The following is a 25,294-nucleotide window of genomic DNA, read 5'->3' on the forward strand; positions in this document are numbered from 1 at the left end:
TTTTTTCCTGTTCTACATTAGACGCAGTCCTTGCTCATTGCCAACCGCGATTGCAGGTGTTGTGTCGTAAAGACGTTGGCTCTCGTCTGCCACAATTTCGATTGGATCCATGTTTTTCTTATTATAAATTATGCTTGGTTGAATGTTGTTTAGTAGGCACAATATGTTCTTAGCGAACTTAGGTAATATGGGGCTCCTTTTTCTTTATATGATTTCTTCTTTAGAAGAATGACATAAGCAGGTACTTCATATAGAAATGCCAAACTACGAACGCTTGAAATAAGAAGACGGTGTAAGTTTCGTTTAGGATTGAGGGAGCTCTGAGTCCACATTCACTTGATGACAGATTAGGGAACAACCGTCTACCACTTTTTTGGTTCTTGGGGCTTTCGTTTTGGACAAGTACTGTTTTTTCCAAAATTGAGCGTTAACTGTTTCGTGAAGGGTAAAAGCCGCTCATCAAACGCCTAGCCACTGCTGGGAGAGTTGCCTGAGCGAAAAAGGATCCAAGGTGTAATTCGCTTACATATCTATGTCTACGAGTGGCACGTGTGTGAATCATATTCAGGACAAAAACTACCTAGTTTTCTTTGGTTTCTTTAAAAAGAAGTTAAACTTTAAAAAATACCCTTTTAGTCTAATACATAGTTTCATTTTGTGGTTTATTACATACTGCCAATGGGCTGGTAGCAATAAAATTCCTTCTTTTTAGAAGTAGACGCCACGTCGGCCGACTTGCCACTATCACTATCACAGCATAACCCAGGGATTAAATTCTTCTTTCTATGACGATACAGTGTACGTTGAATCTTTCTGATAGTTCAGCAATAGTATAATACCACTAAAAATTGGTCGTTTTCAAGCCATGGCTGGTGATCTGCGTTGATCGTTTAGTCTAATCAGTTAATGGTTTCCTTTCCTTCCGTTGCTCCGCTTGTTTTTTTTTAATTTGCTCGGAAATGGCTAAATTTTGTGCAGGGTAATTTGGTGGGTGTATGTGGCTTGTGCCGAATCGCATGATTTGATGTGTTAAGTTTAAGGAAAGTCACATATATACAAATGTGCGCGGAGCGATCAATAGAGAAACGGGGTCGATTGGTCTAGATCCGATTCCTCACCTCTCTCGGTCATAGGCTTGATCTAGGTGGAGTCTACAGGGTGCGGTGCCAGAAATTCGGATATATTATATATATTTTTTGCAAACATATTTCTTACTAAAAAAATCAAAGAATCTTTTAGATTTTTCACACGTACAGGTTCAATATGTCCTTCGCCATTCCTATGATCATGTGGCGGTCCTTATTGCGGAATGTCTTAACTCTCAATGATCCGAGGTTTGAAGCTTCACTGAATTTTTCAAAACACGTAAAAAACTTTTCGTGACATTTTCCCCTTTACTGAAAGCGGTGGCATCACATCAACCTCACTGGACGGACATATAAGTTCGATCTTGGGTACCTGATATATTATTCTGTTGCATTGCGTACTTCAAGAACTATTATGCCCCTTTACTGGTTATAGTGTACTTATTATCGGGTAAATGAAGAATCGAATGATTTCTGTCGCGATAGGGTTGACACTACGGTAAATCAATTGTAGTCGGTGACCACCTAAATTGCTAAGTTCTCAACGACTCACTATTGCTGATAGCGATAGTGTCTATTTCATTGAAGCCGCTCGTCAAGAAATCTCTTTCATTAAGATTCAGTCGCAGATTACGTTGCATCAGGTGATCCTTCCACTTTTCGACTAGGAAAACATCATCTGCATGTAGCGGTGTGAATTACACTGGAAATTAGGTGCCCCGTGTGATAGTGCCCCTGACAAGAACAAAGAGGAGTTTTAAGACGGCGCTCCCTTGATTCTAACAGAGAGCAGTTTTGATATGCATATTTGTCACATTTCTGACATTACTCTTCGGATCGCCAATTAGGAATTTAACTCTAAGGACGAACTTCTCTGGTATTAAGTGTTGTTGCAGTGTATCCCAGATGAGTTTGTCTTGCCCTCTGTCACACCCCTGTTTTAGATCTAGGAATATAGTATAGCAAAGGGAGAGTTTCTCTTGATAATTTTCCATGAGTAACTGTGCAGCGTGCATTGCATTAGCATTTCCGCAGTTCTTGACAAATCTGGATTTGTTGATGGTAATATGAACGATGCCGCAAATACGGCTGCCAAGGGGACGCGGTGCGCTGCGGTGCGGGATAACAACCGAACATTGAACATTCTGCTGGATTGCTAATATAGTGCTAATTGAGCTAGAGTGTTGGGTCCCAGCTCTTCGTTTATACTGATAGTACTCTAAGTTTCATTTTTCCTGGTATCACAGCTTTTGAATTCTTTTCTTGGCATTAGAAGCCAAAATTTCCTGAATTCATTTTCAAAGCAGTAAATATGATTGACATATTCCCTGTGTGTGGCATAGCACTTATCCGCACCTCCGTGTCATTGTTGTCGGTCTCAGGCAATTGGTGGCAAAGGTGATAACTGACAAAGTCCTTACATTGAGAATTCGAGGGTCCTGATATAGTCCATTTTATCCTACCTTCATAGGTAACAACTGCGAAATGCGATTGTTATGGTGTGTTTTATCTACGAATTTGAACCAGCTTTCTGAACTGGTGTTTTTTAACGCCATGTCGGAAAGGGTCGTTTTCGAACAACCGGCAACGAAGTTACACCACACCCTAACATGCGGATACGGAGTCCTTTTGCTAACGGACCTTATTTCGACTATCACGACGACAGGCACGCCATTTTTGGCTGCTTTCTGCAGAGTTGGTTATTCCATTCATCCAAAAATGCTGGGAATGTATCCCAGTGAGAGGAAGAAGCTAATGATTGTTTAAATTTTGAAATGGAAACTAGACTTAATTGCGGTAATTGGGCCGGTATTTGCTTTCTGTTGACCATCGCAAAGAGAGCTAATATAATCCCAGGACGTATCAAAGGACACCGGCCAAGGAATGAGCGTTTCTGTTCCGGACCAGTCTGCACGGACCACATCAACACGGATCGTTCTGGATCAGTGTTCTCCAAGGTCCTCCAACCAATTTATTTACCTTAGTAGCGTTGTTTGTGCTTATATTAGCACCGATTTCACCCGTCGCTTCTGTGTTTTGTTTAAAATCCCAACATGCGTATACTCTTAGAGAGAAAACGCTGGGCCCGGAGAAAAAATCATGCATTCTCTGAAATTATGTAATTAATTGAAGTTTGTTAAATTTTCTCTATCCTCCACAACCTTGTTACTTCCGCACCCGAGCAGAAGCTCCTCGTTTCTTCTCTCAATGGTAACCTCAAGTTAAGGTTGTTCCATGCCAACTTTTCCTCTGTGCTGCTATATGGAAACAGTACAAGCGCGGGAAACAATCATTCGCCATAATCTCGGAAGGTAAACTTCATGGTCGTAGTGAGCCGACATCGGTAGACGTGTTGATCAGAAGGCAGATGTGGCAGTGAATAGGTCATATTTTAAGAAAGGAGTGCAACTCATTTATGGATATGTCATGTCATGTGAGTCACCTTAAAAGCCCATCCGGCAGAATAGTACAGGAGAGGTGTACGTTTCTCAAGAAGATCTGGAGGGAGGTGAAATTCATTTCCGCAAGTCACGGATTTACTGCTCAGTGTGTTTTTGACATAAAGGTGACATCACTTCCCAATTTAAATCATTGGGTTTTGGGTTGTTTTATTTCGTTAGAACTTTTACTAGAGTTTGTTGAACTCTGATTTCCTCAAATCTGTGTTTATTTTGTACTTTTAAATCAAGAATTATGTATAGACCGTATTTAGTTATCATTTAGATGCTCACCAGCAAAGTGATCCAATACATTTACACCCATCAGATCAAAATCAATTCAATACTCCTTTATCACCAAGTTGCCACTATTCAATCAATAAACATTAACCTTTAGTCTTCTATCTTTAGTGTCAATAGCATGATGGGCTAGCACACTAATTACTACAAGCGACCCACTTAACCTCTACACGGGATGGGATCTAGTTGGAACGATCGTCTAAAACATTGGGGAACAAAAAGATAAAATATAACAAACGCGTGCATAGATACTTCCAACAGATCAAATAGATAAACAGATCACAAATAGATTTGATCTGACTGCTGATCCCACTTCTTGCCTTCCTGTCTCTTCTTGGACCTTTAAAAGCATAACAGATAACAAACACATCACATCACATCTCCATATGTAAACGAACAATTTCTCAATTTCTTCGACCCGTGACCATTAATGATGTCCATTAAAATTTATTGAACGCTTGGACACAGTCACACAGGCGAGCTGACAGCCCTAGTGGTTTTGATGCGGTCTGAAGTGGTGATGTGAAGTATCTGAAACGTTCATTTATTCCCGGTTAGAACTCTGCGTTCTAATACAAGTACCCACTGGTATACCCAGTATTTCTAGGGAGTACGGCCGGTCCGTCAGCGTGGTCAGACATTGGAATGGATATTCGGAGAAGAGAATGAATGACTTGTATGCAATCATCAATTTAATTTGTGAATGTCCCAAGTTGAATGGCTAGTTTCCATTTAATGCTTGTAACAAGCTGGTCTCCTTGATGGACAGCATGAGGGGAAGGGGTTATTCATATTATTATGTAGTCTGAATGATGCTAAAATATTGAAAATACTATATGTGGAGTAAAAATGAAAGAATCAATTTGCAAATTCGGAAAAGAAAAATTGGCAATCTAAAAATCTGTCGAATTATTATGATTTAACAGTAGTTGCCAAGTAATCAAGACCATCAAACCTCCTTTTATGGATAGTTATATTTGTTCCCTACATGAAACTATTTAAGCTGGCTAAAATGGTACGAATGTAGACTAGCAAATTTCCTAAAATATCGTCCAGTAAAGAAAGAAGATTTAATATAAGAAAATATATGATAAAACCTACAAATTCTGTATTACATAATCAAGAAACGAATGCAAAATTTTCATGCATAATCAGCAAATTTTGTTTATTGGCCATACTCAACGAAACGCGCCTACCTTGTATTGTGCAGCGTGTGTAATGTCAACATACATATGTATATCTTTCTTAGAAAGCCGTGCACTCAGTGTTTGATAACTTTTAAAGTAACTTTGTTGTTGTTTTACTTGTATAAGTTGTATATTTACTGAAACAAGCTTGTTAACATTTCTTAAATATCAACATTGGAACTAATATTTTGAACCGTACTTTGCGATAATATAAGAAAATTGACCCATTTCTAATGTATTTCGTCAAAATCGCAATCAAATGAAGTGTGTAAGGGGTTCGGAAGTGGTTTATTTTTATAACACGTTTTAATTTCGAATCTTGTAGGAAGGGAACCGTCTAATAAGTGTTTTATCGGGTGAATTGTAACTGAATTCGAGTTTGATAGGTGATGATTGAAATTGGCTTATAGATTTGAAGAAATCAGTGATACAGTGTGTATTTTTCGAATATAAAAAGTTATAAGAAATAGCTAAAGTGCTGGAAATATCAGTGAAAACTGTTAAAATGACGAATGAGTGGATCGATTGGACGGACAGTCGGCTGCGTCCGCCACTAAGGACAGGATGTAATGCTTTTTTGAATAATAACAACTCATATAATAGTAAATGTTCCAGTCTGGGAAATAAAATGAAGACACAGCAGCTACGAGTAAAAGGTAAATTATTTATAAAGTAGATATGTGGACAAATTATATTTACAGTGTTAATGAAATTCCCTAATATTCAGTAAATTACACTAATTTTGGTAAGATATCACTGATTAGTAGTAGCTCCTATAATTTCAGAGGAAAAAAATTAGTAGGAATATAAAAAAATGTTTTTGGGGAATATGCCCCATCGTGGGAAAAAATAGAAACCCCTCAACTTAAGGCATCATTGATTTCAGAAAGTGTTCAGTTAAAGGCTACTTTGATTTTTTCTTGAATGACCCGTTATTTTGACGGTGAAGTTAATTTCACGTGAATGCTCGGAGCTTACTGCATATGTATACAAGATAAATTATGCGATTGGCATTATTATTTATAACTAATAAAATAAGTTTTTATCTTATTTCGTTATTTTTGCGTCTGTTGCCGAAGGCTTGGTTCTAACTTCAAAAATATTATTAATGATAAGCGTTGTCGCAACAACCCAATTGAATCTGGACCTTGAAGTATGTTAGAGCACTTTATTCAAGAAAGTACCATGCGTTACAGGACTGCGGTAGACTGTTGGGGGCAATATGGTCGCTCGTGTTTATTATCCTGGTCTGACACAGCTACTCATTCACAGCTGAGGCAACTGACATCCGACATCCAGTCAAGATACCAATTCCTCTGCCACCTGTGAGATTTGAATCGGGACCTGCCGCTGCGACAGCCTAGCGCTCTAATCATTAAGTCTTCCATCAAACCAACGAAAAGTAAAGCTAGGTTGAACGTGCCTGCGATATGAATGAAGTTGGAGGGTAGGTCAGATATACACTTCAATTTTCGATTTTCACAACATTCAACAGCTCGAATCCTTGACCTGATTTTTACCAGTATTCCTCACAATGATTTCCTTTTGTTTCCTAGTGACTCGCCTTTTAAAGTTGAGTTCCAAGTTGATCGTTCTGTCACACAACGTGTCGCAAGGTGCCCAAATTCAATTTCCATACTATGGATTTCGTAGCCCTGAATGACTTTCTTTGAAGTGAATTGGAAAGTTCATCATGCGACCAGGCCGTCTTCTGGTTTGAACTTGAAAGATGTTTTCCTTGTTTCTTTACCTTCTCGATTTCTTTTGTGCGAAAATATCTTGTTTGGTGTACCGTTGATATCCGTGATGCCCTGCATCCTCTTCAAAAAGGACCTCTCCTATTCATTTTATTCGGATCGCTTAATTTTCCTTAATAAGTCACTTCTACAAAACCAACGAACTTTCTGCAATGCTTCCATCCTGTTCAAGCTTCTGCAATCGCCTGATGGACTGGTCGGTAGCCGCTGTGATATGTTGCTATGAAACGTGTTATAATATTCGCACCTTTAATGCTTTTGATATACTTTTTGTAGAGCTTTTGTGTTACTTCTATTTTCCGGTTCCTAGATTGCTTCGGGACTAAAATCGGCTGCAGCTTGATCCTTTTTCGCGTCATTTAAAAATGATGTTATTGCTCCCTATATAAACGAAGGAAGATCCACACCCAGCTAGGTTTGCGATTTCAGAAGGTGAGGAATCCGATCATCCTCTCTCAGGCCTCTTAAAACTTCCAAACAAAAATGCTAGTTAGTCTGGCTAAGGAGAACAATTCTCCATGCACAAAAGACAATGACCATCGTTTTCTTGGCGGTGCGGTAGTCGTGATGGTTGAGCGCCAACCTTTCGATCTCTTAGTCCTAGTTCGAAACCCAGTTATATTGGATGTCTGTGCTCGTATTCTTTCTGTCTCGTTGCTGTAGACTTATTACTTGCATAGGATTAAGTGTAATGATAATGAAACTGATGTACAGTTTTATTGAAACCTGAGACTGTGTGGATGCCCTATACTCTACAAAGGAGTGGACAGGAGATATACATCATCTTCACATTCGACCTCACCCTGCCTTGCTTTCTTTGGTCTGGGGGATTTGGGAGCCTTCCATGGGCTTGACACTTCCTTGGTGTCTGAGTCATATCCGTAGCTTCAACTCTGATTTGGCAAATAGGTTAGACTACTTTCAATTTAGTGACATTTCGACTCATTTGCAGATCCTCAGTCGTGTACGGTTCAGAGCGCTCTCCTTGAAAGTCTGTTGAACTACTTGATATTTGACGATTTTTCAAGTAACAATAGAATTTCAAATATACTCATTTGTTCTTGTTAACTTCCCATAACGACTTCGTAGGGAAAACACGACTACAGTAGGAGAAACACTAAACTACGATCCAGCAGTAATCTACAAACTGGCCCAGTGTGGCCAATTGTTGTGTGAAAGCAAACTTTATCTAGCGTCAAAACTCTGTACTATGTCTAGGAATTGCAGTGCGGTTACTTCTGGGTTTCTCGTCGTATTTTGTTAAACTCTAAGTTCAGAAATCACAAAACCAACCCTTGATGATTTGGGTGATGACATCTTTATTTATGTATTTGAGACATTCGTTATTTATTGTGGTCCATTAAGGAGATTTACTATTCTTAAGGTCGCTTGTTTTGTTGTTTCTTATGTTAGGATGATCAGTTAACAATTGAATGTCTGCTGCTTGGTTTGAGCTGAGTTTTCGTTCGGGAAGGTATTTTCTTTAAATTGGAGTTCTAGAGAATTAGCAAGAGCTACCGCTTTATCCTCTTTGCAGAATTCTAGGCCGTTTTGTCCATGGATGGTTGGGATTAGTTCTGTATTTTCTGTTTTATGTATTGGAAAAGTCAATAGTAATGCTCTTCGGTTATTTCAATTTCGGATACGTTAACTTCTTTTGCTTGATTTATTTCGTTTTTTAGGTTTTCGATATCTATTTCCATTTTTTCTATTGTTTGGAGATGATAGGTTTTGCAGGTCTCCCAGTTTACCTGTGTGTGTTTTAGGGATGTGGCCTCTGTACACAATGCAAGTAGTGCGGTCTAGTGATAAGCCCCCCGGTACGCTAATGGTAGCGTGGTTGCTTACATATTTTGCTAGAGCTATGATCAATAGTTGTCCCTTCTGTTGAATTACCCAAATAAGTATTTATGAGACTTTACTGGTGTATAAGCTTGACTCGACAGTAGGCTTCCCGGTGGAATCGAAAGGTTCTCAAATCACTATCTAGCGTATCAAGCAATCCATTCCTGTTTTAGTCGCCCTTTGGATTATTGTCCATCGATTTGAATCTTCAAGTTCACCTTAGCTAGCTAGTCCTCATTAGTGAGAATTACATGACTATTAAATAGAAAATGACTCTCTACGATGATCGCATCCAATATCGTGAGGCCACGTTCATTTCTTTGGTATCCGCTCAACATTCGGAACCATAAAACGGCGCCGCGGTTGATTGCGGATTTGAGGTGCGTTTTTATCCAGGTTGTAATTGTATTGTATTCCCCTCCGGCCGGGTGGTCCGCGGGTTCCTTGATATGTGTTCTGCCCTTTTGTTTCAACCTTGTGAGTCGTTAAATCATAAAGACATTAAGAAGTTAAAAGGTAAAAAAGGTGAAACGTAATAAGTAAATAGATAAACAATCTAAATTTACCTTCAAGTTCGTAGAAGATATGACAAAAAGTTAGATAAAACCATCGGACGATGATATCATAATTCCCACACACAGGTTCCTTTCGGAGTTTTTATTGGATGGACTCAATCCACTACCACTCGCGCTTATTTACTGCCAAACTGCACTACTCAATGTAAGCGCGCATGCACCACAAAAATATCCCGATCTAATTGTTATTTAGTAGGCGTCTATCTTCTTGGGGTAAATTAGGCGATCATCAGTTGCCATTCTTGAAAGGAATTAGAAACTCAAATCAATTTTAAGATTGAATCTTTGATCCGGAGGCATCAATTCTGCTCAGCAATTGCCTGGAATCAGATGACTATTGGTTCACCCTCCCCAGCTGCCCAATGTCCCGCTAATTTGTTTTTGATCTAGACCTTGAACCCAAAATTCATCGGCTTGGACAATAGCGGAAGCTGCCTCGACTTTTTCCATAATTTATATGTCTCGAACTGGCCTACTTACACGAAAAAGACCAATTTGCATGCATATGCGCTTTAGCCAGAAATAAGCATTAGGAGTGCCTCTGATAAAATGCAGCATGAGCAGGCTTTTTTGGAAGCAACATCAATTGAATTATCGTTTTCGGAATATTTGAAAAATTGATATATTAAAATTTGGAAATATCTAAATGGATTTTAGGGTTTTGGGGGAAGTTAAAAGATGATATGGCTTTCTAAATCAAAATATGAATAAGAGCACAAAAATGGCCAATTAAATAAATATTTCTTTTCAATATAAGTAAATGTCGAATGAGAATTAGGAAATTGGAACGAATGTATTGGAGAAGCTAAAGGGTACTGCAACGTGAAAAAAAGGAAGTGCTGCACATTAGCATTCTCTCTTCAGCTTGTCACCGGACAAAGCGGACGAAATGTTGCACATGCCCTGGATATTACATGGTGTTCGCTGCAAAATTGTCAACTTTCAATATATTTGAAATTTTGTTGGCCCTTTCCGGGAAAATAAGTCCATTTATCGATAAATTGCACACCCGAATCTGATGAAACTATTTCGAAAGAACTTCTTCTACCTCTTCGTGATTCAACAGATGATTTTGGTGATTCCTCCGTGGTTGTTTTGAGATTTGACAATATGACTTTGCTTCATGCATGTATAAAATGTAGACGCAGAAATTCCAAAATGTGCGGACAACTATTTTTGGCAATACTTATCTACCTACTAAGACTTCCATTCCCCAATAATGTTTGTATTAAATTCTTTTTTTCATCAAACTCCAAATTGTGCTTAACCATCCAGTGATGTCATGCTGCAATTGTCCTATTACTGAGATTGTGTTCTTAATTGCAAATCCTCTGCATCAAATTGTTGTCAGCATCGATGGGAACTTCCAGGGCTTTCTCGGTTTTTCGGATGGTCATTTTGTTTGTGGTTTCCCCTTGAGTGTTCTTTTGGGTATCGTGTTTGATTCCATCCTTTTGACCTGCTTTGCATACTGCAACTTTTCAATTTTGATTAATTTGGGAAAAGTTGGTTCCTCGTATACCGTGCACAACTCACTGTTGATCCAAACTCTACACCTTGTCCCTATATTCCTAGCGAATTCTTCGTAGGATTCTCTTTATTGACCTTTAACCTGACATTTTTGGTTTCTGATTCTACTAAAAACATAAAAATGTTTCTTTGACATGTGGTATACTTCGTATCATTTGTTTATGTCAATTGCAAATTCTACTTTTTGTGTAGTACTAAATAGTTGATGGTCCACAGGAGAGCGTAGAAGCGAGTCAACCCTCTTTCCTTAGAATTGAGTTGAATATTTAAATATTGAAAAGGTACCAGACTATTAGCAGGTAATCGGGTAGGTTTCCATTTCCCCATATATATTTTTTTTAACATTGAAGACGGAATAGGCAATGCTTAAGCCAATTGCCCCCGCATTTAATCAAAGTTTCAGATTTGATGGAGAAAATGACGAACGGTGGTCCTTGATTTAGGTGTGAGATGGTGCTGTCTTCGAGATAGTTAAATCTATTATTCTTATCGAAATTGGTAACTATTGGAATTACTCTAATCATCTTTGGTTGATTCCTATCAGATGGTTGATTATGAATCCTTCCTTTTTTTCAACGCAAGGCATGTATTCCATAGATGATATGGGTAATGCCTACATAGAGCTCCAATCATGCGTTGTTACTTTTCAGCGGTTCTTCTGAATTTTTAAGGTTTTGTTTGCAAGGAAGGTGGAAAGTTTCAAAAGCTACCGCAGGCTCCTGTCACACGTTTATGTGGGACTTTTTCCCACTAAAACCACCTCCTCCTTCCACTCTCCCCGCGGGACTCCCATTTGGTATTACGTCGCGGGGCTGGATCAGAATTTATTCTGCGCTCATGTTAATGTTCGCGTTCCTTTCGCGTTCATCCTTTCGGATGATTTCTTCGTGCCTAAGCTTCTTTCCGATGGCTGTAATCACTTTTTCGACTTCGGTCCATATCCCCTGTTCCATGATATTTGTGCTCCCCGGTTGTAGCTTCTAATGTAGCCCTTTGGACTTCGAATCTGGGGCAGTGAAAAAAGACGAAAAAATCGATACAGATATGTTCGACAGCCTCCGTGTCGCTCAAGAATTAAGTTAGATCGAAACCTACTTCGCTGTGAGGTCGCTCGATCCATTTCCGGATATCCCATATGATTTTGTGAGTCCAACGGCCTTTTTCTGACTCGTCCCACTTCTCTTGCCATTCCGCGACAGTTTCAACTCGTGCGAACTGTCGCCGTCGGGCAGGAGATTCTCCGGTGAGGCACGTTCGATCGTAAAGTCGTTGTATTTATTTTTCGCCAGAATCTCAATCTGAATCATTCCTGCTATCACGCAAGATGCTTCATTGGATATAGTTCTGTAAGCGCAACATGTTCGGAGTACACTTATGCGATACGCAACTGGAATCTTTCTCTTATTTGCTATATTTTTCAGCGCATCTGCCCATACTGGGGCTGCATACAGTAGGATCGAACTAACCACCCTCGAGATAAGGAGTCGACGGCTCGTCCTTGGGCCACCTACATTTGGTAGCATTCTCGCAACCAGCGCTCCGATGTTATATGCCCTGGCTGCTGCACCCTCCACATGCAATCTGAAGTTTAACCTCTGGTTAATCATTACGCCTAAGTACTTAAGTGCAGGCTTGGAATGAATTGTTTGCGTTCCAACTTTGATCTTCATGGAAGTGTACTTTCTCTGCTTGGTAGTAAGTACTACTTCCGTCTTATGCTCTGCGAGCTGTAGGCCAGTATTCCCTAACCAGGATTTAATCTCATAGACTGCTTCATTTGCATAAAGCTCGACTTCTTCAAGAAGGCGTGCAACAACCGTCACACCAATATCGTCTGCGAAACCAATGGAGGCCACACCAGTAGGAAGGTCTTACGTCAGTACCCCGTTATACATAATAACGCACAAGAGTGGTCCTAAGACAGACCCTTGTGGAACCCCTTGTGGTTTGGTATGATTTCATTCCTTCATCTGATTCGCAGCACAGAATCCTATCGATTAGGAAGTCGGCAACGAGACGCACCAGGTACTTCGCCACGTCTAATTTGATTAGGGACTCAAGTATCTTGCTCCATCTAGCGGAATTGAAGGCATTCTTCACATCAAGTGTAATAACTGCCCAACATTTGCCCTCGTCAAGTGCGGTCTTAGCTGTGTTAGCTACTAGGACAAGTGCATCCGTTGTAGATCTCCCCTTTCGGAAACCGAACTGATTTTCGGAGAGACCGCCATCCTTTTCGACAATTCGAATTAATCTGTTATAGATTACTCGTTCGAATAGTTTGCCAGTATTATTTAGGGGGCATATCGGCCTGTAGGACGAAGCTTCACCCAAAGGTTTGTTTGGCTTGGGAGTCTGTCTGTCTGTCACAGGCACTTTTCTTAGAAACGGCTATACCGATTGACACGAAATTTGGTGAGAAGGTGGGACTTGTGGACCCCCAGACATGGAGTGAGTGATATCCTTCTACGTTGAGATCTAGGGGGGGGGCATACATGTAAAAGGGGGGTGTGAAATTTTTTTCACCAAATATAGTCATGTCATATATCAAATGAAAGGTCTTAATTAGTACTTTTCTAAGCCGGTCTTAGTTTTAAGATTTGTTAAAAAGGCGAGGAGGGGGAGGGGTGGAAATTGATGATTTCTTTAACGGACCCATTCTCAGAAACTATCCAGTCGAAAAATCTGAAAAAAATCATGAAGCTGCCTCTATATGGTGCCCAGACCTCAAAATACTCTCCATATCGATATCTGTTCAAATTAAGTTAATAATAGTATATTACCATATTTTTGGGAAAATTGAGCAAAACCCCCCTTAAGTTTATCTCAGAGTTATAAAATTTGGTAGTAGTATAAAATATAATATGAAGTATATTATCTCCAAGTTTGATCAAATCGGTATCGGTCATACTATTAGTAACAAAGTTACAGTAGCTCAAAGCTGCCTTTACCGTGTAAATTTACAACCCGAAGTACTAAATCTGACATGCTAAATGCATATTCTTAACGGGGTACGTACAAATAGTTCTACACTCAAATATACTCACACAAGAAGCAAACAGAACCTTTCATACCTGAAGCGCCGAGCTTCCGGTTTCCCGACTTGTTTCTTTACTCCGTTGTGTCCCGCCAGCGAAGTATTTGCGATATCCTCGTTTTTTGGAACGTCAAGTGCTTCTATCTTTACTTTTCCGAAATAGATAGTTGGCAGTGCATAATAATTATAAGTGTAAATTAAAAAATACCACAAGCTTGGGAGTAAATGCGTATCACAATTTGTCTTGCTGTACGGAAATTGCAGTACTTTGGAAGCGGGCGTTTTTGGAATCAGTTTTAGGGAGCTTCGTTTTTGTTGATTCTCTAGTGAGGTACAGAATTTGATCTTAGTGCGATATAATGTTTTATTTCAACACAGTGCCAAGTGCCTGAAACTGCAAACGAGGTTATACAAATTTCTTGCTAACTGATGTGTATCTTACGGTGCAACTTTGGACATATATTCCATGATTCCGTACATCGGCATTATGAAATGAAATAACTGCATTGCACATACCAATCTCAAATGTTTAACTACATATGGGGGCTAAGTTTCAAATATTTTTCGAAAAATCGATGTAGCTTTTATTTTTTTTAAGAGGAAATTAACAAATTCATATATGTGTATGTGCAATTTTGTGCGCTATCTACTGAACTGCAAAAATTGTTTTCATTTAGTTTTCTATGAAGCATGAAATACGCCAACGCCGGGCGAAATTCCCAAAAATTATTTTATGACGTTTTTTATGATAATTTAAACTTGCTTTTGCAAAATTTATCACCTATTCACAAAGTAAACGATGAATTGTTGCTTTTTCAAACGAGGCGACAAAAATCAATAACCATTTAGTACACAATTAATTTTTTACAATATTTGGTTGTATATTTGGCAATATATTCTGGGTCAAATCAATATTACTTAAGATTAATGACACATTGTCTCTAGCAAGTCATGGGTTGCCGTTCTGAACACATCTTTGTTATTGTTATTGACGTAGTTACATATGTACATGCACTATGTCGTGCAATTAAGTATATCCATGACTAGATTCGCTAGTTGCAACATGTGTACACCTAATGATGTAATTCGATTGGTGAAGAGCATTTGAAACTGAGCAAAAGAGAGAATACCAGCAAATTGCAAAAACTGACGTCATTTTATTGTTATCTTACTTTTTTGTCATTAAATTTTGTTTCTTTTTTCGTCATTTATTTATTTTTCTTACCTCACATTCGCAGATTGATTGTTGTTCTTGTTTCTAGTTTATTTTTCTCTTATTTCGAATAAATACATTCAACATATTCAACAATCAACAATTCTGTAATGTATTTTAGCCGTTGGAATGGGTGCTTGGGCTGCGACGAGGAGCTAGTTATAGTCAATATAGGTTTGAGTCTGCCAGTTGACGCTGATGTAAAAGGGGGCCCCTTTAGGAGGTTATATTTTTTTCTTTATTTCACGTAGCACATTCGCATTTTGTAGGTAGAAATATCAAATGGAAGAGTTTTGTTGCGCAGCAAACGAACAATTCGTTACGGTTGAAAAAATTTTCGACTTTGTAATTAGGTTGACGTCGACGGTGTCGACCCGACCGGCCATTATTCCTCTCGCAATGAATGCTTGATGCTATTTCAATTCTGAAGGCTGTTGACGATTTAAACATTTTTTTTAGTGTTTTTGGAAAATTTTTCTTGATAATCATTATGCTTTTCAAGGCATGTATTAACTTTTATGAGACCTTGAAATTTTGCTCAGGAAAATTACTTTTTGTTAGTGAACTTTAGGAAACTCCTTACTGGTCGCCTCGCATCAACGTGTGTTTTTTATATGGAAAGTGTCATTACCCAAGCGTCAACATAATTTGAATCAACTTTCTGAATATGTAGCAGGACCTTTTCAACATAATTTTCCTCTATGTTTGTATGTATCATACGCTTCCATATTGAGATCGGGTGGCTATTGTACATAATATCATTAGAAACGTAGATTTCAAGAGACTCCGTTATTATTTCTTATCCATGTAGATTTTGCAAAAGTGTACACAACTCCCTGAATGGTCGATCTTCCTATTCATTATTTTTTTCTCCCCTTATTTCGTAAATAAAACAATATGATTTTAAAAAAGAAAATAACGAATATTTTTCATCTACTTTACAGATGTACCAACACAGATGCCACCGTTAACACCTGGAACAAATAAAAAACTTGCAGAAGTCCTGAAGGCATCGTTTGCATCATGGGAAAAAGAAGTTCAGAATTGCAATATAACCAAAGGTAAGATATCCATACATACATACATGGGTAATCTCAGTGTAGTATAAAAATGAAACGAGTAGAGCCTGTAAACATGGACTGTACTACTGGAGTCAAGGCTCAATGAAAGATCCAGCAATCCAACTTCCAACAATAAGAATACAACACTACCTTGCAATCTGGAGCTTCTTAGCATTTTGTTGTTGGATTTATCGCTTGTTTTCCTTATTTTTTTCGTATTGTTCTTATTTCACTTCACTTTGAGGTTTCTTCCTGTTATTTTAATGTGTTTAGTGCGGATGATAGTGGAGTTACCTGTTGTTTTAAGAACCAGGTGAGATTTATTTGTGGAAAACGGAAAAACGACCCTGAATCTGCACTCGGTGGAGGAGAAGAAGACAAACGGACGGACGAACGGACAGCAGACAACCACTTGTTGTTACTCGTATGAATTCTTCATTGTTACGGATGGCTAAACACTTTGTTACGAATTTGTGGTGTTTTCTGTTGTAGGTGCAAGAAGATGAAATGATGGTTGTTTGGTTGTACTGCTTATGTTTCTCCTCTCCTTGGTGAAGTTTTTCTTTGGTTTGCTTAGCATAAAAATCGCGGACATTGTGTTAATGTTAAGATAAAAGATAAGCAATGCATTTGCATTAATTGAAATTTGCTATTATTACTTTTTATTATGAAAACGTTTGTGGAATAGAAAACTAGTAAACAAAGGAAAATTTGTGATTGCGGTTTATGATTGTATTGATTACATTTTGAAATGCTTGGAAATAAAATTCAAGGGTATGCATATATCTCGGTTATCCAAAGTTACTTTGGAAATTCATTTCTTCTGTTGTTCATGAAAAGTTCAGATAAGCATTAACAATCGCCTTGAATTTTGAAGGTGGTATAATTATCGTGTCAGGCCACAAGTTTTTTATGTAGGGCACAGTTCGCCAACCACAGTCCACCGAGGAGCTGGCACTCTGCCTCCTCCACTATTCTGCGCCACATAGCTCTGAGGTGACCCACTCGTGAGCCATCCAAGGATGGTGGGTTCCATTATATGCACGCATAACCTGTTTTATTTCTCGCCCTTTTCAAATATTTGACCTATCCACTGCCACTTTCGCCTTCTGATCTGTCCCAGGGTAAAATACCCCGATGACAAGACGCGAACATGACTTGATTAAAGCTCTGAGTAACAATGGCGGTTACTTTCCATGGTCTACTCCCATATAGTAACACAAAAGGAACATGATGAATGTTGGTGCTGAGATAATTGCATTTCCATATTTTGAAAAAAGAACGAAAGCAGTACCGCCCGTAGGAAGAAACTAAGGCTTCAAAATATAAACAATTTTCGGTGGTTGATGTTCTGCCTTTTATTTAAGAGTAAATGACTATCTAGACTGGGAACTTTGGTTTTGTTGGTGTCTATCTTCAGTCCGATCCCGTTTGCTTCCTTTTTGAAATTTCAAAATCATCGGGGTAATGTCCATGGTTTGATGAGAGAGTAAGGAAATACCATCCACTAAATCCTTCCGTGTCCTATGCCTATGCCAAGACAGAATTTCATTGAGAATGAGAGGGAAAATTATTGTTGGCGGAATGCAACCCTGAGGCTTTGAACTTCGCATTCCTCTGTGGTTTTACCCCGAATCAGATACACTGTTTGTTGACGCTATAAAAGAGTGTTTTGAATTCGATGGTAAGCATTTAGATCCATTATCTCAATTCCACACACTGTTTGACATGATCCGGAGGTTGTCAATGGGGCCGTCACAGGAGGATCCAGAGTAGAAACAAACCTACTATCTATGCTACGCTCCTTCCACTTTCTTAGCTACCATCGACGGTAAGAAGTCTACCATTAAAGTTCTTCACAAGATGAAAGTCACGGCCATTCGGTGTTATACGGTGGTGAAATCCTTTCTATTTGCGGCAACCTGACCCATAGCGAGCACAATGGTAGAATTCGTCTTTTCGCGATATGCCTCCTTGAATCCTTCGTATTTTTTGTTTTTTAATGGTAAAGGAGCTCGGGCTCACTCTTACAGTGATCAACACAGTTCTCAGCTCATTACGTTTATTGATTCTCCTCCACCTTTTCGGGGCCATCCACATCTTGTAATGTTCTTTTTGGACATGGCTAATAGCTTCGAACTGAGATAAATGTGCTTTTGATAGCAACATATTGTACATCAATATTCGTGGGTGATTTATTTACAGGTTGTGTCTTTTGCACAATAATAAAGTTTTCCCACTGCTGGGTAATAGCTTGATTACAGAGACGGCCCGTATTGAACCCGGCGGTTCATGTGTAGTTGCTTTGCGAGTAAATGCACCAGCGGCATGCATGTAAAGGTAAGGTACCATTAAATGATTTTGCTCAATTGGGGGAAAGTTAGCATTCTGGGATTTTTGGTACCATTGTCAAGCTGAATCTACCGCGCTCTAAAGATTAAGTCAATCCATTCGTCAAAATAATATGCTAATCTTAAAGCTCATTCTCCTCAACGCTTGAGCAAGTGCCTAATTACCGAGACTGTTGGGCGATAGCCTGCCGACCGCGTTCCTCAGGTTCGAATCCTGGTAGAGTCTGTCGTTTCTATTAAAATTCACGTTCCGACGTTCCCAAGAAGTTATAGTGGAAAGAGAGAGAGCTCTGATGCCTCAAAGAATCACCTTTAAAAACTTTCCTGCATTCCGTACACATCAATTTACTCTTGAATGTGTCTCAAGGACCAGCATAGAAAAAAACTCATGTCCTTCGGTGTGCCATTTCCTCACTTGACTTTCCTGGTGTTTTCCTCTCAAAATATACCTAAAGCCTTTGAAGGACAACATTTTGTAGGATGCTAGATTTTTTTCCCTCTTTTCTAAATACTGATGCTATTGAAAGTAAAGACGGTTGCGTCTATCCCCCTTACATCTCCATCGAAAGCTAGATTTACTCAGAAGCTTGCTAATACATATTTGGCTGATCATTGATATGTCTGCAAAGTACGTTTGAGGTCTAAATAGGTTTTAGGAGGGACAATCTAGGCAGAGTGATGTCAATGTGTATTTTTGCTAAATTCGCAATGAGGCACATTGCAGCAGTGCATTATTTGAATTAGAGAAGGGTTAGATATTGTGAAGCATTTTCTTCCAATACCTATTAATCCATGTAGTGATTCTTGTTGGGATATATTTTTCGGCGACCATTTTTCGTTCGATTTGTTATTCTATTTTCATGATCTTTATCTCTATCCATTTCTAAAGTACTGACGTAGATTTTATGATATTTTAAACTGCATCAATTTGGCTATAATTGGTTCGCAACATATACAAAGGCAAAAGTGAAAAGTCCAAAATATTGAACTGTTTAATATGCGATAGAGTGATAGCTCTGTTGTAAACAAAAAGATATACCCTAACAGAAATTGGTCTAGTTCAATATTGATAATGGCCCCGTAGAACTGAAATGTAAAAAAATTAGACTGGAAAACCTAACAGTATCTGTTAAGAATCTAGCTAATATTTCTCAAACAGATTTAAAATAAGAAAATTCTGGTTAATAATCAATAGTGTCCGGATAGCTGAGTGGTTAGAGCACAAGGCTGTCGTACGTCGCAGTTCAAATCTCACTGGTGGCAATGGGAGCGTGTTGACAGTGATGTAGGGGATTACGCTTTAGAACGTTAGTTCTAATATAGTCTATGACCTTCTCCACCGTTTTGAGTACGAACGATGTTAGGGAAATTGGTCTGAAAGATTTAGGGTAAAAAGGATCCTTTTTATGAAATGAGTTCTGAGAAGCAGGTGTACCCTGTCCTCCTCATTCTCGGTAAATGTCCTATCTTTCTTTTCAAGCAGACAGAGGATATTCCCCCGTCTTTGGGTACAGCCTTGTACAGCCTGGTTGCTTCTGTGATCTGTTCAATCCCTTCACAGAATTCCCTGAAGTGTTCCGTTTCGCTTCCCTGATCGCTTTACTATACGCAGTCAGTGCATTTTTATACCTCTGCCAGTCCCCGGTTTGTTTTGTCCGGTTAAAGAGTTTTCGTGTCTCTGTTCTCATTCTGGGTAGGTTCTTGTTCCACCATGGTACATCCCTTGATGACTTGACTGTCTTAGCCGGACAGCTGGCCTCATATGGGTCAATGACGATTGTGTTGAGGTTTTCCACCACCGTTTCTAATTCCAGTTCGCTCCTGATGTCACCACCCCCTTGAAGGTGGGCAATGTTGTTGCTCAAGTACGTTGTGTAGGATTCCCAATCCGTTCTCCTGGGATTCCTTATTATTCTTTCTATTTCGGAGTTAACCTCAATGTCGAATCTGATTATCCTGTGATCAGACATTGAGGGTTCATCCGACACCCTCCAATTCCTGACCATTCCGTTCATTAGGGTATTTCCTAGAGTTATATCTAATACCTCCTGTCTGGTGCTGGTCCCAAATGTTGGAGTCTTCCCTACGTTGTATATTTCTAACTTATTGCTAAGAATAAATTCGAGAAGGTACTCACCTGTACGCGACACCACGCTGCTTCCCCAGACTTCGTGGTGGGCGTTGGCATCGCAGCCGAGAAGAAGTGGTAACGTCCTCTCCTCGCAATACTTCGTCAGTTTTACGACTTGTTCCGGTGGAGCCCGGCTCTCGTCTTCTGGGAAGTATCCCGATGCCACAACTGCCTCTCGAGTGCTCCTCCCGGCTTCCAATGAGACTTGGATAGCCACAAGGTCCCCGGTTAAGAACTCTGAAAAACATATGTATTTTAAATTACGTTTAAGAATTATGCAAGCTCTTGGTTTTCCACAAGAGGAGTCCCAAATTACCTGCATGGCTCCTCCTTGCAGACCGCGAATCTGCCCCCGGCACACCCAGGGTTCCTGAGCCAGCACTATTCCAATGTTCTCCTTGGAATTTGCCCTTGCAATCACTGCAGATGCAGCTCTCTCATGGTGGAGGTTTATCTGGGTTATCTTAGTGCTGGTCATTGGCTCCGTTATTGTTTTGAGCTCTTCTTCACTGTCGGAGTGTCACCCTCCTCCTCCGACATGGCGCTTTCCTGCGCGTCGCTGTCCACCCTGAGCCCTAGGAGTCCTAGGTCTAGGTCGTTCAGCTTCTACTCTTCACTGGGCAGGTTGATCCAGTCCTTTCCGCCTCTATGGCTTTCGAGACTTCTTCAGGGACCTCGGTAAATTTTCGACCCGATGCCTCCTCCGAGGTCTCTTTCCTCGGCTTTTCCCTGTGCACATGCACGGGTATGTTGCCAAATCGGTAGTTGATATGACAACTCCGACGTTTAATTGCCTCCAGGGATCGGTCATCTACCTCGATCGTGCTTCTGAAGACTCTCCATAGTCGAGTTTGGAAATCTTCATTCTGAGCAATTGGGAGGCTCATAAGGTCTTCCGTTTCTGTCATCATGTGGGCTCCTGGTATATCATCCCCAGCACATGTTGACAGTTCCACCCCTTCCCAGGCAATCTAGGAACTATGGTTCTAACCCATTCTGCGGTGTCTGCTGTCGCGCAGTCCACCAGTATAAGGCCTGGTCGAAAGCGTGTCCCGGTGAACACCAGTTTCGACGCCCAACCCTTGTCATCTGCTTGACAACAAGGTGCTCAACGATTTCCTGCTCCTAACGAGTATTTGCTTGGGAAACCTTTTTGGTTGCATGGTTGCTTCCTTTTTGAAAATCGACGAATACTGTGGATTTTCAAAAACCAACCTTTTGCAGTTCGGCCACTTTTGATTTCCATTAGGTCCATTATTATCAGATATGTTCTTCATCCTTCATTGAAGGCGAAAGCTACAGTCGAGCTCCCTAGTGTGGCAATAAACTGCGTTAGATTTTTAACTGGCACCTAATAAGGATACTACCAGGTTAGACTCTGTCTAGTGTCCGGATAGCTGAGTGGTTAGAGCACAAGGCTGTCGTACGGAAGATCGCGGTTCAAATGTCACTGGTGGCAGTGGAATTTTATCGTGATTTATCGTCGGATACCAGTCGGCTCAGCTTTGAATGAGTACCTGAGTCAAATCAGGGTAATTATCTCGGGCGAGCGCACTGCCGACCACATTGCCTCCTACAGAGTACTGTAATCCTGTAGTTTACGGTCACCGGTCTTGAATGAAGCTCTGATCCAATTGGCTTGTGACGCAATCGATTATTATTATTATTAGACCCTGTCTTCCTAGTCCATAATAAGTTTCTGTTCTCCGTGACAGATTTCGTGTACGCGGTTTTAAGAATAATAGATTACCCACAGGTTCAACTCCTTGTAAATTATTACAAAATTTCTACAGTTTCATGCACACAAACAAAATTATAAAGTTACAAATATAAAAATATCATAGACGTGTTTTGGGGTCGTTGCTTACCTTTATTATCTTTGCGTTCTTAAATCATATAAAGTTATTTAACTTATTAAGTTGTTCTAACCAAGTCAAATTCAATTTTAACTGTTTCCCTTATGGAAGGAAATTTTCGGTAAGAATTGCATTTTGTCTCAGTTATTGTCTTCTGATTGTTTCATTAAAACTTGCATTCTTTCTTTTTTACAGATCCACGCCAATGGACAGCAGAACATGTTAGCTATTGGTTAAAATGGGCCATTAAAGAATTCTCGCTAGAGTCGACAAATATTGAACCATTCTTAAGAATGCGCGGCCGTGATATGGTGGCACTGGGCCGTGAAAAGTTTCTGGCGATCGCGCCACCGTTTACTGGTGATATCCTCTGGGAGCATTTAGAAATTTTACAAAAAGGTAAGTTAAAGAAACATATTCTCAAAAAGTACTATTAAATATCGAACTTGTATGGAATCTGCTTCCAGATTCGCCTTCTTCCATTGCTTGCCGGTAGGGAGATGTAATCATAACTCCAATTATGAGTTAGTATTTCCAAATGATTGAACTTTGAATGGGCCTTCAGTTAAAGCAATTTCTGATCATTTGTTTCCAATCCTGAAAAACATACAATGCTTTCAATCAGGATTATAAGAACATTATCGTTAACTTGTCCACACTCCAAATACAAATAGTCAAAAACGTTGTGTACAAGGAACAGCACAAAATCGAAATCACTTCATAAAATCATTTCAAGTAGGCAAAACGTAAATTGACGCATAAAAGATTAGATGGTGGATTGTGTCCACTATGACATGGAGTTTGACTGCAATATCATTCATGCTGCAATCGCAGAGCCGAGTCTTAAAACTACCCGCATCTGGTCCACTACACCAATATTCCTTTGGTTTAGAGGCGAGTGGTAGCAAAAATGAATAATACATTTAGAGAATGAGACTCATTCACTCGTTGTATTCATTGAGTGCTCAAGTAAATCACCTATAAGTGGCTTCAATTGAAAACAATAATGGTATGATGACGATGATGTCGCGTCGAATAAATTGGTCATGGATTGTAATGAAACGTTTGTGCGTTTGTTGTCTGCTTTTTTGGGGATGGAAAATATTGTTATTGAAATAGCGCTTTGCCACTCCAAGCTCATTAGAAAGTAAAATATCTTGTTTACCCAAGCAAATGTACCGAGAAACTACAAATAAAGAAATCGTAGTCATAAGACTACGCATTTTTGTTAAATTAGGTATATCTCTCAAGATCGAAACTTTTCTTGCATTGTTGCTTACAGATTGCTCAGAAATCAAATCTTGTTTGAAATTAAAGCTTTGATATAATATATTACTGCAGGTACTCCGAGCCACTGAGAGGGGTAGGGGCGATTTTCTAGGCCAGAAATAGGTATAAAACGAAGTAGCTAAAGCTAAATGGATATTAGGCGAAGTCGTATAATTCTCACACTAAGACCGAACTCTACAGGCCTGCTCGTGCCAGTATGTTTCTTAGTTGTTGAAAGTAATGAAAATTCGTGAAACAATTTTTACATCTTCAAATTATATGCAAAGTTGAAACTTCATCTAAACGCAATTATATCACATCATTGACTACAAGGGAATACACAAATCATTCCCACGTCTTGATATGATTCATTCTATCAATACCTAAGATGTCTGAAAATATCTTGAGCAATCAGTGAATGAAAGAGTAGCTGTTATTAAGGGGTGTGTATATAAGAATGACTTAAATTTCTTAAAGGACACTTGCCATGAGTTATATTTTCCAACCGGAAAAGAATGGCTTATTGAATGAATGCCTCCTTCATATTTTCCGTTGCTAGACAAATTGAATTGAGAATCAACAGGACTCATCGTCCACCGTTCTGCTCTGGAAAATAAATCAAATCTGTGATCGGTCAAATTCAATTTGACCTAAGTTATTTTTGTTCGACTTTTTATTCTATTTTAGGAGAGAAAGGGTAAGTTTCAAAAGAAACGCGTAAAATTGTGTTCTAAGAAGTGGCTATTTTTAGAAATAATATGAATATATAAATACTTTAACTTTAAAGCAGGCCACAAGTTTGCCATTTTTTGTTGGAATAGTTTTTCGTGGATTGGTTTGCTATCATTCAGTTTTCCTGCTCTCGTCTCAATTTAATATTAATAGCCTCCATGATCTGACATCACGTTTACCTTGCGCTTTACCTTTTCCCATGGCAAAAATACATTCATGGCATTCATTATTTGTGCCACATTGATAAATGGGAAGTACAATGAAAATGATCCAAGTCGCGTTTTCACGTTTTTTGTGAGTTGGGCTTATTGGTTGAGTAACATTCGTCAAACGTCCAACAGGACTTACAAATTTGCGTCTTAAAGTTTATCATCCTAATTTTCCAGATTTTGAGGACAACGAGAATTATTTAAACTATGTACATCATGATCAAAAAGTACCGGACATTTATAAATAAAGCAAAAATGACCTAATTTTCAGGCAAATTTATTTTATTTCTTTCAAAATAATATCCATCTGAAGCAAAGAAGTGTGCTAGCGTCTCACCCACCGGTCCATGCACCGTTGGTAGTCCGCCAAAGCTCTGGTCGCATTCTGTTTTTTAAGGTTTTGTTTGCAAAACAAAACCTTATTCAAATCGGTTTAATATCTGTATGTCTATTTTTTTAAGGAGATGGAAATCTTCAAAGACTGGCCTGGGCACGCCAGAGTGTGGAAGTTTTACCCACTAAAACCAACCAACTACAACGACCCGTTTCTGACTGGTCCCATCGCTGTTGCCATCTGCTTATGGCTTTTTTCACCTGCGATAAGGGAGAGATGGACCTGGTGTTATAAATGTTCATCATTTCGGTTGCCAGAATGCCAATTGGCATCATTCCCGAGATGACGAACGCTGCTTCGTCTGAGACGGTCCTGAAGGCAGAA

At 39.4% G+C, this 25,294-nt stretch overlaps 1 protein-coding gene across 4 annotated transcripts in view; it reads left to right on the forward strand.

Annotated features, from left to right (window-relative positions):
* The window catches only part of LOC119656637 (ETS-like protein pointed), a 320,431-nt gene that overhangs the window by 208,903 nt on the left and 86,234 nt on the right, over positions 1 to 25,294 (forward strand). For 3 of the 4 annotated variants that reach the window (XM_038063078.1, XM_038063079.1, XM_038063080.1), the window contains exons 2-4: positions 5,336 to 5,666; positions 15,912 to 16,028; positions 22,562 to 22,765. In XM_038063078.1, coding sequence (XP_037919006.1) covers positions 5,516 to 5,666; positions 15,912 to 16,028; positions 22,562 to 22,765 — 472 coding nt within the window. In that variant the 5' untranslated portion in view covers positions 5,336 to 5,515. The remainder of the gene's footprint in view (positions 1 to 5,335; positions 5,667 to 15,911; positions 16,029 to 22,561; positions 22,766 to 25,294) is intronic. The other variant, XM_038063077.1, reaches the window with a different exon arrangement.

This window comes from Hermetia illucens, chromosome 5 (assembly GCF_905115235.1).
Source record: "Hermetia illucens chromosome 5, iHerIll2.2.curated.20191125, whole genome shotgun sequence".
NCBI lineage: Eukaryota > Metazoa > Arthropoda > Insecta > Diptera > Stratiomyidae > Hermetia > Hermetia illucens.